Below are 12,860 nucleotides of genomic sequence, written 5' to 3' on the forward strand. Positions count from 1 at the left end.
AATTAGGTGAGGTGAAGAGGGGAGTAACGACTACATTTAAGAAGATTGTAGACAAGTCATGCAGCTGCATTCTGGATTAGTTATAGGGGTTTGATGGCACAGGCACAATAGAACAGATGCTAATAATAACAGAATAATGCCAAGAAGCTCACAGAGTCTTCTTGGGTCTTCCTGTCTTCTACTCGTTTCTCTTAGGTTTACTCCTCTGGCTCTCATGTCAGAGCTTCAATTTGATCAAATGATCAGATTGATCAGACTGGCTCGGTGAATGGCCTACTCAACCCTGACTCAATCTCTCTCAGACCACAAGTCACACTTGCAAGCCGGCAACAGGTGCGCCTGTTGCAGATGCACCAGTTTATCAGTAGCTCCTTAACCTTGGACCTTGCTAACCTGACAACTCATAGGCAAGCACCAGCCATTTTTCATTTTGACATTTGCTGGTGCCTTTTCTGCTCCTTAATCAGACACTACAGCAGAGCGCGCTATACTCTGCTTGCCTGTACAGCAGCTTGGCAGAGCCCTGTACCATCAGTCTACCTGAAACACACACAGTGGGACATTCCTCCATTTCTCTCACTCTGCTTCCCTCTGGAATGTCCCTCCATGCAGACAGCTTCCCTGAAACTTCCCAGTCTGAGAAATAGAGGATCACCCTTCTGGGCAATTCAAATGGCATATAACTGCTTGATCACTACTTCCACTGTTAAGCAGTCTTCTAGTCCCATGATGGGGAACCATCATTTTGATGCCATGCGATCCAGACATGTTTTCGAATTATCATCATTTGAGATCAATGATTTGATCTCAAATGATTTATCAATCATTCGAGTCTTCCCTGCTTCAGTTTGCACTGCAGCACACGCTTAATAGTTGGGACTCATGTTCATAACATGGGTGCATGCCCAGCAGCCTCTATTGCACTTATTATTCTCAGAATATTGGTAAGGATTTTTTGGTGGATAAAGAGGACATAAAGCCACCAAATCTGTCTGCAGAGCTGACCATACTGCAGACTTTTCCCCACTCAGTTAAATGTCTGCAACATCCCTTGACAAATATTCCATCTACCCTAATTTCTGAATGTTGTGGCAGACGAGGTTTAAGATTCTGAGGTGTTAAACCAAACGCTGGGAGCTCCAACAATGGCCGTACATTGTTAGCTGCCAGATCGTCACATTCTTTGACATGCAATACCCAGGTTTCCCTTGTCAAATAAGACTGCCTGCCAGTTGGAAGTGTGAGTTTTTCGACCAGTGACTGCACCATGTGCCCACGTGGAGCAATATTCGTGCGGCAAGAACAACGGAACTTGGCTCTGACAGGGGACTATCCTCGCTCTAGAAATCTTGGGTACTCCCACCTGAAACAAATGCACCCAAGTTTTTATCTCAACCAGCTCTCAGACTAGGAGTCTCCCAGTTCTGGAAGGGACACGCCCCAACCACTGATGCATCCTGCATCCTGAAGTCAGCAGCTCTGGAAGGCAAAGCTCTTTCCTAGGGCAGATGAACTCTGCCCTGAATCAATAACCGACATACAACTGGAGAGAAGAGGACCTAACATGAAGTTTGAAGCTGCTTATGGAAGCAGCGCTTGAAAATTAAATGTGAAGAGGACAATGTCTCTGTCATTCTCCTGTCAATGGCATTTCTACATGGTAATGAAGCCAGAAGACAGAGCTACAGGTAAATGCAGCTCTGTTTTACATGCGTACAACCCAACACAAATTTGGAGGCCGTTTAGAAACACAGCCCTTGTGGATGTGAGGACTTTTGACACTCTCCCCCAACATCAACATTTGTGCTTGGCAGCAGAAGAGGATCTTTTGATGGACGTGAACACCGTATTCTTTTCTTCAGACCTGCGTCCTACGCTATGCACAGTGGAAACTTATTTTCCAGTGATGGTCGGAGAACTTGTCTCCCCTCCATGTCTCCCTCTCTCACTGCAGCATTTAACTCTCAGCACCAAAAGAGCAGTGCCTCTCAGGGGATGGCAATATATGGGCCAGATGTCTGCACTATAATGGTCAGATCCCAGTTTAAAAGGAATCCGCAACAGCAAATTTTATCCACAAGTTAAAAAAAAAAAAACCTTAGTCTCCAGGAGGTCTCAAATTGCGTTTACCCTAATGGATACAATTTCAAAATAATTTATGTGACGGGGCAGAAGCTGTTGAAAAACACAATCTTATGTCTGAACATTAATTGGTGCATTAACAGGCTATGCTGAACACCGCACCAAATGTTTCACACATACTGACCAATCACAGGTTCTTTCCTCTCCTTGCTCTTCAGGTAACTCCACAGCAGCTCTGAGGACTGCCCTGGCCTTTGAAGATCTGATGAATGGGGCAGGTTTCGCCCCTCCAGTGACGGCACCGGTTCTTGTGGCTCTGAAGACTGGGCCAAATTCTGCAGCTCTGATGTCTGAGCTGGCTTTTGCGGATCTGAAGACTGGATTGGTTGTTGCAGCTCGGAAGACTGGGTTGATTTTGGCTTCTTCGGGACTGCAAGAACACAGAGTACACAAACTTAGTATGCTTAGTGGTAGTGCATTCACCCCCAACTCTTTACAACACACTTTACATTTGCATTACGTTTATTCAAAGCGCGCCATGACATAGTTGGCCAGAAAAGACAAAAGCTAGCTGGTAGGAATACGAGTGCATGACAACATAGATTTGAACTGTTTGTCTGCACTGCTTGTAATTGCACACAAATGTTTAACGACAGTACATGGGAGATATCTGTGCCCATGGTAGTCACTGTGTTTCTGTGAGTGGTCACTCCCCAATTATCATATACTCACCCAGTCTCTCTCCAGGGGTCACGAGGGGTTGGAGGTCACTCTGGTTCTGCTCTCTCCAGATTGTCTGAAGCCTGCTGAGGGCTGAAAGCGGACAACAGAGCAGCCATTTCAGCTAAATCAAATGCAGGATTTAGTCAGTACCATCACTGCAGTGTCACACTCATGTAATGTACAACACAGCTACAGGACAGGAATCTCATCACTGCAAGAATCATCAAGGACAGCACAGAAGTAAGGATGAGACTGCTCCACTCTCTCACCCATAGTGAAATCTGATGATTCCACCTCTTCATAGATGGTTGGATCCACAGTCATCACCTTCAACAGGGAAGCCATTCACAAAATTAATAATCTCATAATTAACATAACGGAGTGTGTGTAAATGGAACAGTAAAATTGATAGATCTAGAAATTTAGAGAGACAAAAGGATCAAACAGAGTGGTTATTTCTGAAAACAAGGGAAGGTTGGCAGACAACCTGATGGGTCACTACGAGGTTAAACAGGTGTTGCACCTTGACTTTGCCAGAGGAATCAATCTGCTCCGCTTGCTTTGCCAGGTCAAGGATCATTGTTCTGTATTCAGCATCATATTGCTTATAATGGCTTTTACAAGCCAGGGAGGAGGGATGTGCAAGATCCTTCAAAAGAAACGACACACAGAGTCACTACCTCTCACACAACAGAATCAAAAAATCAGATTAACATTCATTAACAATCATTAATGTGTTAAATATTTTAAAAACCCTTGTCACAAGTTGTTAGTTCTTGCACGGTACAATGAGTACAGTGAATACACTCATCCCTGTTTGAATGAACTGATTCACAAACAGATTCTGAGCTTGATTAAAATTTTAGTAACATCCATAAAGCTGTGTACGAGTCCTAAGATTTCCAGGGTTCACCCTCCTGTGAGATCTAAGTTCTGCAGCTCCCACCACAACACTCACCAGGTACCAGAAGAGATGGTCAAACCCGATGACGTGAGCGATGACCTGGGCGTCTTCGACCCTCTTCTTACAGAGCAGACACAGGTATCCACACAGCTTGCTGCTGTTTGCAGGCCTGTACTCCACCAGGAACTGCAGACCTGCGGGATTCAAGCAAAGCCATGCGGGCATCAAGACCTGGAACAGTCAGCAAACATTCTCTGGGTTATGTGAGTGTCGCCTTGATGCTGGATACACTCACCAAGCATAGGGTGCTTCCTTTTCGGGTTACTTAGGTACTCCTGCAATGTGACCAATTTCTTAACTACAAATCAAACACACACAAAGGTTAAACCTTGGGGGGGGGTGGAGTCATCATGTGTTGTCAATCACTGTACGTGCAAAACATCACCAGATTAGTGTTTTGCTGTGGAAAGCAAAATTTCTTCAAACCTGAATATCACTAACAAATGATACAACAACTAACTTCATGCACTTTGGAGGGTGAGTTTGCGGACCAATAAGTAAATTCTTTTTCTCATTAATGATTCCACTATTGCCTGTTATATATGAAGATAAAAATTAAGAGTTAATTGAAAAAATGAGTTCAGCATGGGACCTATAACTGGTCAGTTTATTCAAAGGGTATGATTTTAAAGTGTACACTAACTTCGTGTATCAGGCTGCAGACTGACTAAAAGAAATACTGATGTCCAGACCAAACTGACCTCTGAGTCTCTCCTTGAGCTCCTCTGTCTGGCAAAGTATCCTCATGTCTATTGGAGGGGGAGGAAGTGGTCGTTAGAGATCATAAAAAGCAAAGAAAAAGCACAACTGCAGAGTGCAGACAGATCTACAGGCATCCCAAATTAACTGCAAGGAACGAAATGAGTGCAAAACCAACTTTACACCAGCATAACACACTACATAAACATTCATGACGCCTTTTGCCAGCTGACAGACTGCTGGGATGCGTTAGATGTGCACCTATCAGAATTCAAATGTCATCTCTGGTAAGAAAGAGTGCTTTGAATACTCACTGGTGAAATAAGGCGTCTGTCTGATCATTTGAAACGTCTCCTTTGGCATGTCCAGCACCTGTTTGCCACATACAGAGCAAAGTCAGACAATCCTCCACTAAAGGTCAACAAAAATCAAAAGACAGGACTAAAATGTACAACATGAGCTGGAAACACACACATTCATGTATTATTTTCTGTGAAGACCCATAAATTACAATTTAAGGTACAAAAGTTTAGATAGCTGTACCCCTCCTGGAGTAGGAGGTAACATACCTACAACCCAAAGGCGCAACAGTGTAATTTCATCCAGCGGTAAGGTGGGAACGGGAGATGCCTGGCACGTATGGACTGTGGTACGCAAGAATAAACATTCTCAGGCTGCAAATGACAGCCACCTGGCTGAGGAATGTGTCCCCACTCCTCCCCACAAAGGAACTTCATCATGAGTCGCCACTGACAGGGAGACTCAGAGGGCACGGGATCTTTATGACCCCAAATCCTTCTGTGACCCTTCCCTCCTGACCAGTATTCAAACATACTTCTCTCAGGGTCAAAATCCAGCACTGCTTTTTATTATTTGCTTGGAAAACTCATTCTAGAGATTTGTGTAGTTTGTACATTTTATGCATCTTACATTTACATCACTACATAATATGCTGAAGTAACCTTGCAATCTGCCACCTAATTCTACACAAGAATCCCAACACAGGGTTCCCACATGAAGCAGATTTATATTTTCTTTTTTTTTTTTTTTTTTAAAAGGTTTTTTTCTTTTTCTTTAAAAGAAAAAAAAAAGACAAGTGTTTCTGAAGGATTGTATTTATTATTGGAAAAGAAAAGTCCACACAAAAAGGAAACTTTTGAAGATGGAACTTCAGGGGGGAAATACTTTATTTTAAGTTACCTGCAGCATGCCAGGTCCACGCTGCTTCTCCTCCGCCTTCACCCGAGGTGTGAGAGAGGACAGCATGTCCTGGGAGAGCATCCACCCAAAGGGGAGTCTATGTGGACTCATAAACGCCTGACAAATAAAAACATTGTCATTTTCACCCGACCCCTTCAGACAAAGGTGTCATCAAGTTGACACAGTTTTCCTCTGGTTGGTTAGACGGAATATTCCCTTACTTTATTCTTCAATGAAGGGGGAATATCATGGTTGTGAAATTTGCTTAAAGGGAGCAAATAAGGTCACAGGCTCTGAAAGCACACTGCACACATCATGAGCATGTGCTCTGCGCACACACACACACACACACACACACACACAGCTCACCAAAGCATTTAAGTAATGATCAGACGAGGTCAGGTGTGTCATGATGGAGTGGCTAGTGCACGTATGACAGACGTGACACAGGTACATGGGCGGGTCGGCTGTCTCCGTGTCGATGCAAGCGGTCACCAGCTGGAGCCCTGAAGAGAAGAAATTAAATCACCCACAGCCGTGTGCCACGTACAGCTACTTTGGTCAACAAAAAGCGCTTAACCAGTAACAAGGACTATTCCCCGGGAACAGCTTTGTTCAGAATTTTCTAGAATTCTGAAACAAACGCTGGAAAAGATCTGTAGCTGGACATTTGAAACACACACCAAGTCAACTGTCCTTTCGAGGCAAAACCGCAAATGCTTAGTCAGTCCAGGCAAAAGACTTTCCCTGCGTTCTCTTTTCAGAAAGAACAACCTACTGTATGCGAGATCCTTCACCTCACCAGCTCTGCCTCGAATCTGTTAAGATTCTATTCAAATATGTTCTATTGTGCTGGAAGTTGCTCTGTATAAAAGACTCTGCTAAATGCATGTAATGTAATGTAATGTAAATAGCCACTTAAAAATCAGTGCAGGCAAATTAGCATATGGAAATTAAAAACACGAGGACTGTGCTCATGTGTAAAAGTGATATCCATTCGGCAACATTTCTACCCCTAGGGACAAGTGACACTCACCAATCACAGGGGCAGTCCTGTGTGGCTTCCCCAGGTTTTCATACACCACCAGGCTTGGGACTGGTACTATCAATAACACAAGGGGAAGGGGGAGGATGTCACAAATCACCAAATATCAATTTGTGACAAGAGGTGACATGGGTATTGTTGTTATGCTGGACAAACTGTTAGACAAGTCCTATAACTGAACACAGAAGACATGACAAAACGCAAGTCCCTCCTCCGTTTCACTCTTTCTTCTGATCCATACAAACCATAAAGGAAATCAGCCGGTACAAAGAAACTGCCTAGGATTCTGTTCTGTCCTTGCTAGCCAAACATCAATTACTAGGGATTATTAGATGGTTTACTTTGGCAATACTGTCAGTCACATGACAGTATGTTGCAAGTTCACACAGTAATCGTTATCATTCAAGTCTTTTTTGCTTTTATAGCTAAATGTAGCTACACAGCTAAGGAGCAAGGCCCTGAACAACGCCATGGCAAGTTAGCCAGCTAGCCTGCTAACAATGTAGAGACAGGATTCATCACAGCTAGTTAGCTGCCTAGCTAGCAAACATCTAGCTCAAAATATTAACTTCATTCCATTATGCAATAATTGTCAAAATAATGATTCGCTGTCGAACAGGCATCATGAATATCACACAGCGGTCAACAAAGCTAGCAAGTAAACTACAGAAGTGAGATGACCTTTCTTAAGGCTCATCCTAACTACTCTGCTGTAACTAGCTAGCAAATAGCATTTCTGCAAGTGGGGGGGGGGGGGTATATTTACATTTACATTTATTCATTTGGCAGATGCTTTTATCAAAAGCGACTCACAGGTGAGCCAGAGTACAACACAAAGGGGCTTGGTGGAGATTCGACAGCACATGCAAGACATTTAGTAAAAGCAGACATGCAGAGAGGAGATCAATGTAAAGACCAACAGAATGACCAGGAGGCCATCTTAAAATCTGGCGTACCACACCTGTGGTACGATGCAGCACTTTGTTATCAGCCAACAGCAGCAAGGGACCGACAAAGCAAGAGAGAGGGAGAAAGAGAACTAATATTAGAGAATCCCGGGCGAAATGTCAATTCTTTAGAACATTTAAACATAAAACAATTTTGTCTGCCATGTTGGTCAAATCGGGGGGGGAGAACAAAACTGAACATCGTACCTGTTCGAAACAGCGATTCCACTCTCTAGTGTAGAAACATAGGGAGCAGTCCACCAAAAACAACATGTAAATTAGCAACAGGCAGTCAATATTCAACACATAAACCCACACACACGTTTATGCCTATATATACACATATGTGTATGGTACATATTTTATCTATTCTCCATATATCTATGTGAATGCATTTATATATCTCTGTGTAGCAAACTGAATTTGTAATGCTATGTTCTGAAATGTGATTTCTATAGAAATAAACAGGAAAAGTCCAGGATGTACCTGCTTGTGCTTGCTTCCACGCGCATGTTTTTTGTACTCCGATATAAAGGCATAGCGGGCTCCAGGGCCACAGTCCTACAGGAGAAGTAGAACAAGACTGGGGGTGTGAGCAGCTTTGTGAATGACTATCATTACTAAGGCTCAAGAGATTTATGTATTTATCAGGAGTAAAGTGATAACAGCACCTAACGTTGAGGTTGCTACCATGATTTATAAGGCTTTTCTTAAATAAAAAAAATATTTTCATAAAAAACTTATTTAAAAGATGAGCAAACAATGGACGCATCAATAGTTAACATGCACATCTTTGAGCATGACTATAGAAACACCCTTACTGTTGGCAAAAAAAAAAAAAAAAAAAAACCACACTCACTCACCTGGCATGATATTCCAAAGTTTGTCAGCTGGCCCGCACTCACAGCAGTCTGATCTGGGGGGGAACCGTAGATTAGCTCCATGCGTGAGCTCCCCTCACACTCGCATCAATGAACTCAGGACACACAGAGATGCACACACCCAGACACACACACACCCCCAGAGACATGCACACACCCACGTACGGCTTCCCTCCAACGTACTCGCTCACACTCTTTGCAGCCTTAACAAAGATGGACTTTAGCAGGGAATTTATGGATTGGTGAAAATTATAACCAAGCATTTGGAGAGAGCAGGCCATGCCCCCATACTACTCACTATCCCTTGTAGAAAGCTGACAACCCAGGCATCAAAAACATTAACAGTTCCAAGAGGAACAGTGGATCACAGAAAGGAATGAATGTAAGGTGTTACAAATGATTTTTTTTCAATCCTGAAAACAAAAAAATTCTCTTGTACTGTAGATCCTGTGATCATAGACATCAGATTATTCATGCTCTGCCGACCAGATGCATGCTGATCTACCTGACTCTGTGTCTGTGTGCTGTGGATCCTCTATATGTTCTTGTGGAGCTGATGGACTCTGAACCATCTCCTTCACTGGGACTGAAAGACCGAAAGGGCACCCATTACAAATCACATAGCATGTGGTCCTCTGATGCGTCTAAAGACACTCCATGCAATATGTTCATGCGTCTGGTGCAATTTTAAGTAGTAGTTGTAGCCCGAGGTTTACTGTAACACAATCCCCAAGTTTGGCATTGCTGCTATATCCTTGGGCTGTGCAAGGTACCTTGGATAACAGTATCCCCTTGGATAAGTAAAATTACTGTACTGTCCACTTGCCATTCATACTTTGACATTCCTCAAGAATCTAGTTTTGTTCTCACTGTGGATGAGCTAGAAGTATAAGCATTATATTTAGCAGATGCTCTTATACAGAGCAACTCACATACAGTATGTTACGATTTTTACGTTATCCATTTATACAGCTGGATATTTACTGAGGCATGTATAGGTTAAGTACCTTGCCCAAGCGTACAGCAGCAGTGCCCCAGTACGGAATTACACCAGGAACCCTTTGCTTACAAGTCCTTTTCAGTACCACTATGCTACACTGCCTCCCACTAAGCACACCGAAACTGCTGCACTTGGGGGGGGGGGGGGGGGGGGGGGAATGGAGGCTTGGTTCCCTAGCTGCAAAAGAAATGAACAGATGAACTCCTAAGCAGGTTCACTCACCTGTCTGGGACTCTGGAAATGTTTTCTGCACAATTACTGGGGGAACCCCTGGAGGTTTCATCCTCTGGTACGTCCCAATGACTGCAAAACGGGGACATTGGTGATTTAACAAAGCTAACAAAAACACCAACTACGAATTTTTAATAACATTTTTATTGTTGAGATATCTTGTTTAATATGTAAAATGAGGCATTGTATTTCCACCGACTATATCGTACATGTGTGTACATTTACAGGGTTCAGTAGGAGGCTGATTCAGAGGAGCGGGGAAAAAATCCAGGGTACTTCCATATCAACAAATTAACAAATAAAGATATGTTCAGTTAAATATGTAGTCAAATAAAGGCCTCACATCAGGATACCACTGAGTGTGGTATGAGACCACCGCAAGAAAACTCACCCAGTCTCTGTCCAGGGGTCACAAGGGGCCAAAAGTCACTCTGGTTGTGCTCTTTCCGGACTTCCTGCAGCAGTTCCAGGGCTGCAGAAAGGAACGGTGATGTCACAAAGAGGTGTTTAATTAGTCAGCTATCCATCAACACATACGCATAATCCTGCCACCCGCATGCTCACCTTTGGCATAACTCCCACAGTCCACTGCAGCAAAGACGGCTGGATCCAGTTTCATTTCCTTTAAAGTACGGACGGGCATTTCAATTAATTTGGTTTTGAATATTCAATCTTGGGAGGCGTTGAATACCAAAGACCACTTTTTGCCACCCAATATATGAAAGTCTAGATAAGGTTAGCAGTTACTTAACTTGCACAAAAAGAGTAACTATGTATTGCAAAGGGATCTGAACTGACTCTGTAGCAGGAAACTTAAGAATTTTTTGCAAGGTTCTGAGGTTTCTAGAAGTGCTTGAATTTCTTTAAATTAAAAAATTCAAATTATAAAGTAATTTGTGATCTCATCCCAAATATTCAACTAAATCAATATACACATCTTTCAATACGGACAGCGTTCATAAGCATGGCTCTCGAGTCTTACAGGGGGCAAGGCTTCCAGTGTCTTGTTACTATGGTAACATACCTGAACTTCCCCCGAGGTGCCCAACTCCTGCGCTTGTTTGGCCAGGTCCAGGATCTGTGACCTGTGCTTCTCACTGTATTGCTGGTAGCTGCTTTTTGAAGCCAAGGATGAGGGGTGAACAAGATCCTTAAGAAAGAACACAAGGAGGAACCCCTTAATGCAAAAACAAACATTTAAAAAAAAGCTGCGCCTAAATCAATGGTTCTTATAAGTTACTAGTCTCCATCCATAACAGCCAGCAAAGCCCCCACAAAACTGGACAGAGATCCCCCCCATGGGCATACCTCAAGCAGATCCACACAAATTGCCACAAGTGGACAATACAAACACTACATGTTATCATGAGGTTTTATTCAGATACTTCTTTGTGTCTTCAATTTCCACAACACTGCACATGACAAACTTTTTTTTTTTTCCTGTAACCACAAGATCCTCTACTGTTTTACAAGCTCCGTTCAATCTCAGCTGCTCTTCAGGTTTCCCTTTTTAACCCAATTTATCATAACAGCAAGGCTGGCCTGATGTCACATTTGTGGGATTTCATAGTGTACCGTTGTTCCCACCACAACACTCACCAGGTACCAGAAGAGATGGTCAAACCCGATGACGTGAGCGATGACCTGGGTGTCTTTGACCCTCTTCTTACAGAGCAGACACAGGTATCCACACAGCTTGCTGCTGTTTGCAGGCCTGTACTCCACCAGGAACTGCAGACCTGCGGGATTCAAGCAAAGCCATGCGGGCATCAAGACCAGTCAAGCAAGGAACAGTCAGCAAATACTGCACAGGAATTCACTGGGTTATGTTATTTAGTAATTTTTGTGTTTAATAATGTTCAAGCCCCATATATAGTACCAGTCAAAAGTTCGGACACATTGGGTTAAGATAATGGGAAACATGCATTCAAAGACATTTTGATCTGAAGACTTATGCTTAAATGCTTGGAACTTGTTTATTAGACAAATAAAATTAGTGAAGTTGATGCCTATATATTAATTTTCCAAAATTAATCTTAAAAATATTTTTGGCTACTTAAAAGAACCTAAAACGTAAGAGCTTTGATTTAACACTTTTGGTCACTGGATAATTTCATTTGTGTTATTTCATAGTTTTGATGCCTACTATTATTCTAAAATGTGGAAAACAGTGAAAATAAAGAAAGGCCCTTCTATGGGGTATTGTCCAAATGTTTGACTGGTAATACATTTTTTTAAAAAAAAACTACACAGAAGGATTGAAAGAATTAAGAAAGATGCTACAATACAAGACCCACTAAGACACACAAAGCTCTGCTCTGTACACCTCCACAGCTCTAACCTCCCCTTCTGCAGACGTGAGCTGAAGGCCTTCAAAGGAAGGCCAACGCCCACCTTCCCAGCATACTTGCTGGCAGACAAGTGAAACCCTCACAGCGGTAGCGTGAATTAGGCATAAAACACCCACACGCTGCCATCGTTGCGTTGCGCAGCTTGACCTTTTGGTTTCATTACAACAGCTAAGTGGAAACTGACACTCCGTTCAGTTAACATATAAAGCAGAGGCAGAGTGAGGGGAGACAGCTACAAATACAGAAGCATAATAAAGCTTATAATAGATGTGAACTTATTTCCTTGCATAAAATGCTACCAGCTGAACACAAAAACCTGCCTCTGAAGAAAACGCAGTACTGAGCGATCTGCGATTAACTTGTAAACCCGTTTATGATGAATCCCTGAAGGATGGCGATGTAATGCCTACAGCCGACAACGACTCATCTAAATTTGTAGGACGTTTGACATAAAGCTGGAAAGAGATGTACAAACCGAGCAAAGGATGTGTCCTCTCCGGGCTTTTAAGGTACTCCTGCAGAGTCACCCTTCCTGGCTGATCACCTGCAAATAATAAAAAAGACAAGTCAGTGAAGATTTGCAATAGCTGCCGCTGAGTTGTTGAGGAATGCCTCAACAACCTTTTCACATTGGTTCGTTTTATATAGGCTATATACAATGTTACCTATACCTCACTTCTCAGTGCATATGTTGAAGCAATATAGGTGTTCCTAATGGATTATGGTTAAAAAGCATT

At 42.8% G+C, this 12,860-nt stretch overlaps 1 protein-coding gene across 1 annotated transcript in view; it reads right to left on the reverse strand.

Moving 5' to 3' along the window:
• The window catches only part of LOC118769142, a 43,248-nt gene that overhangs the window by 26,622 nt on the left and 3,766 nt on the right, over window positions 1–12,860 (reverse strand). The window contains exons 8-28 of the mRNA XM_036516159.1: window positions 12,599–12,667; window positions 11,372–11,511; window positions 10,797–10,922; window positions 10,337–10,394; window positions 10,164–10,244; window positions 9,764–9,844; window positions 9,047–9,127; window positions 8,524–8,576; window positions 8,147–8,221; window positions 7,868–7,892; window positions 6,705–6,770; window positions 6,038–6,174; window positions 5,669–5,785; window positions 4,783–4,840; window positions 4,471–4,518; window positions 4,005–4,067; window positions 3,764–3,903; window positions 3,329–3,454; window positions 3,075–3,132; window positions 2,815–2,895; window positions 2,267–2,512 (exon numbers count right to left, since the gene is read on the reverse strand). Of these exons, the coding sequence (XP_036372052.1) occupies window positions 2,267–2,512; window positions 2,815–2,895; window positions 3,075–3,132; window positions 3,329–3,454; window positions 3,764–3,903; window positions 4,005–4,067; window positions 4,471–4,518; window positions 4,783–4,840; window positions 5,669–5,785; window positions 6,038–6,174; window positions 6,705–6,770; window positions 7,868–7,892; window positions 8,147–8,221; window positions 8,524–8,576; window positions 9,047–9,127; window positions 9,764–9,844; window positions 10,164–10,244; window positions 10,337–10,394; window positions 10,797–10,922; window positions 11,372–11,511; window positions 12,599–12,667 (1,929 nt within the window). The remainder of the gene's footprint in view (window positions 1–2,266; window positions 2,513–2,814; window positions 2,896–3,074; window positions 3,133–3,328; window positions 3,455–3,763; window positions 3,904–4,004; window positions 4,068–4,470; window positions 4,519–4,782; window positions 4,841–5,668; window positions 5,786–6,037; window positions 6,175–6,704; window positions 6,771–7,867; window positions 7,893–8,146; window positions 8,222–8,523; window positions 8,577–9,046; window positions 9,128–9,763; window positions 9,845–10,163; window positions 10,245–10,336; window positions 10,395–10,796; window positions 10,923–11,371; window positions 11,512–12,598; window positions 12,668–12,860) is intronic.

Source organism: Megalops cyprinoides, chromosome 21, assembly GCF_013368585.1.
Source record: "Megalops cyprinoides isolate fMegCyp1 chromosome 21, fMegCyp1.pri, whole genome shotgun sequence".
Taxonomy (NCBI): Eukaryota; Metazoa; Chordata; class Actinopteri; order Elopiformes; family Megalopidae; genus Megalops; species Megalops cyprinoides.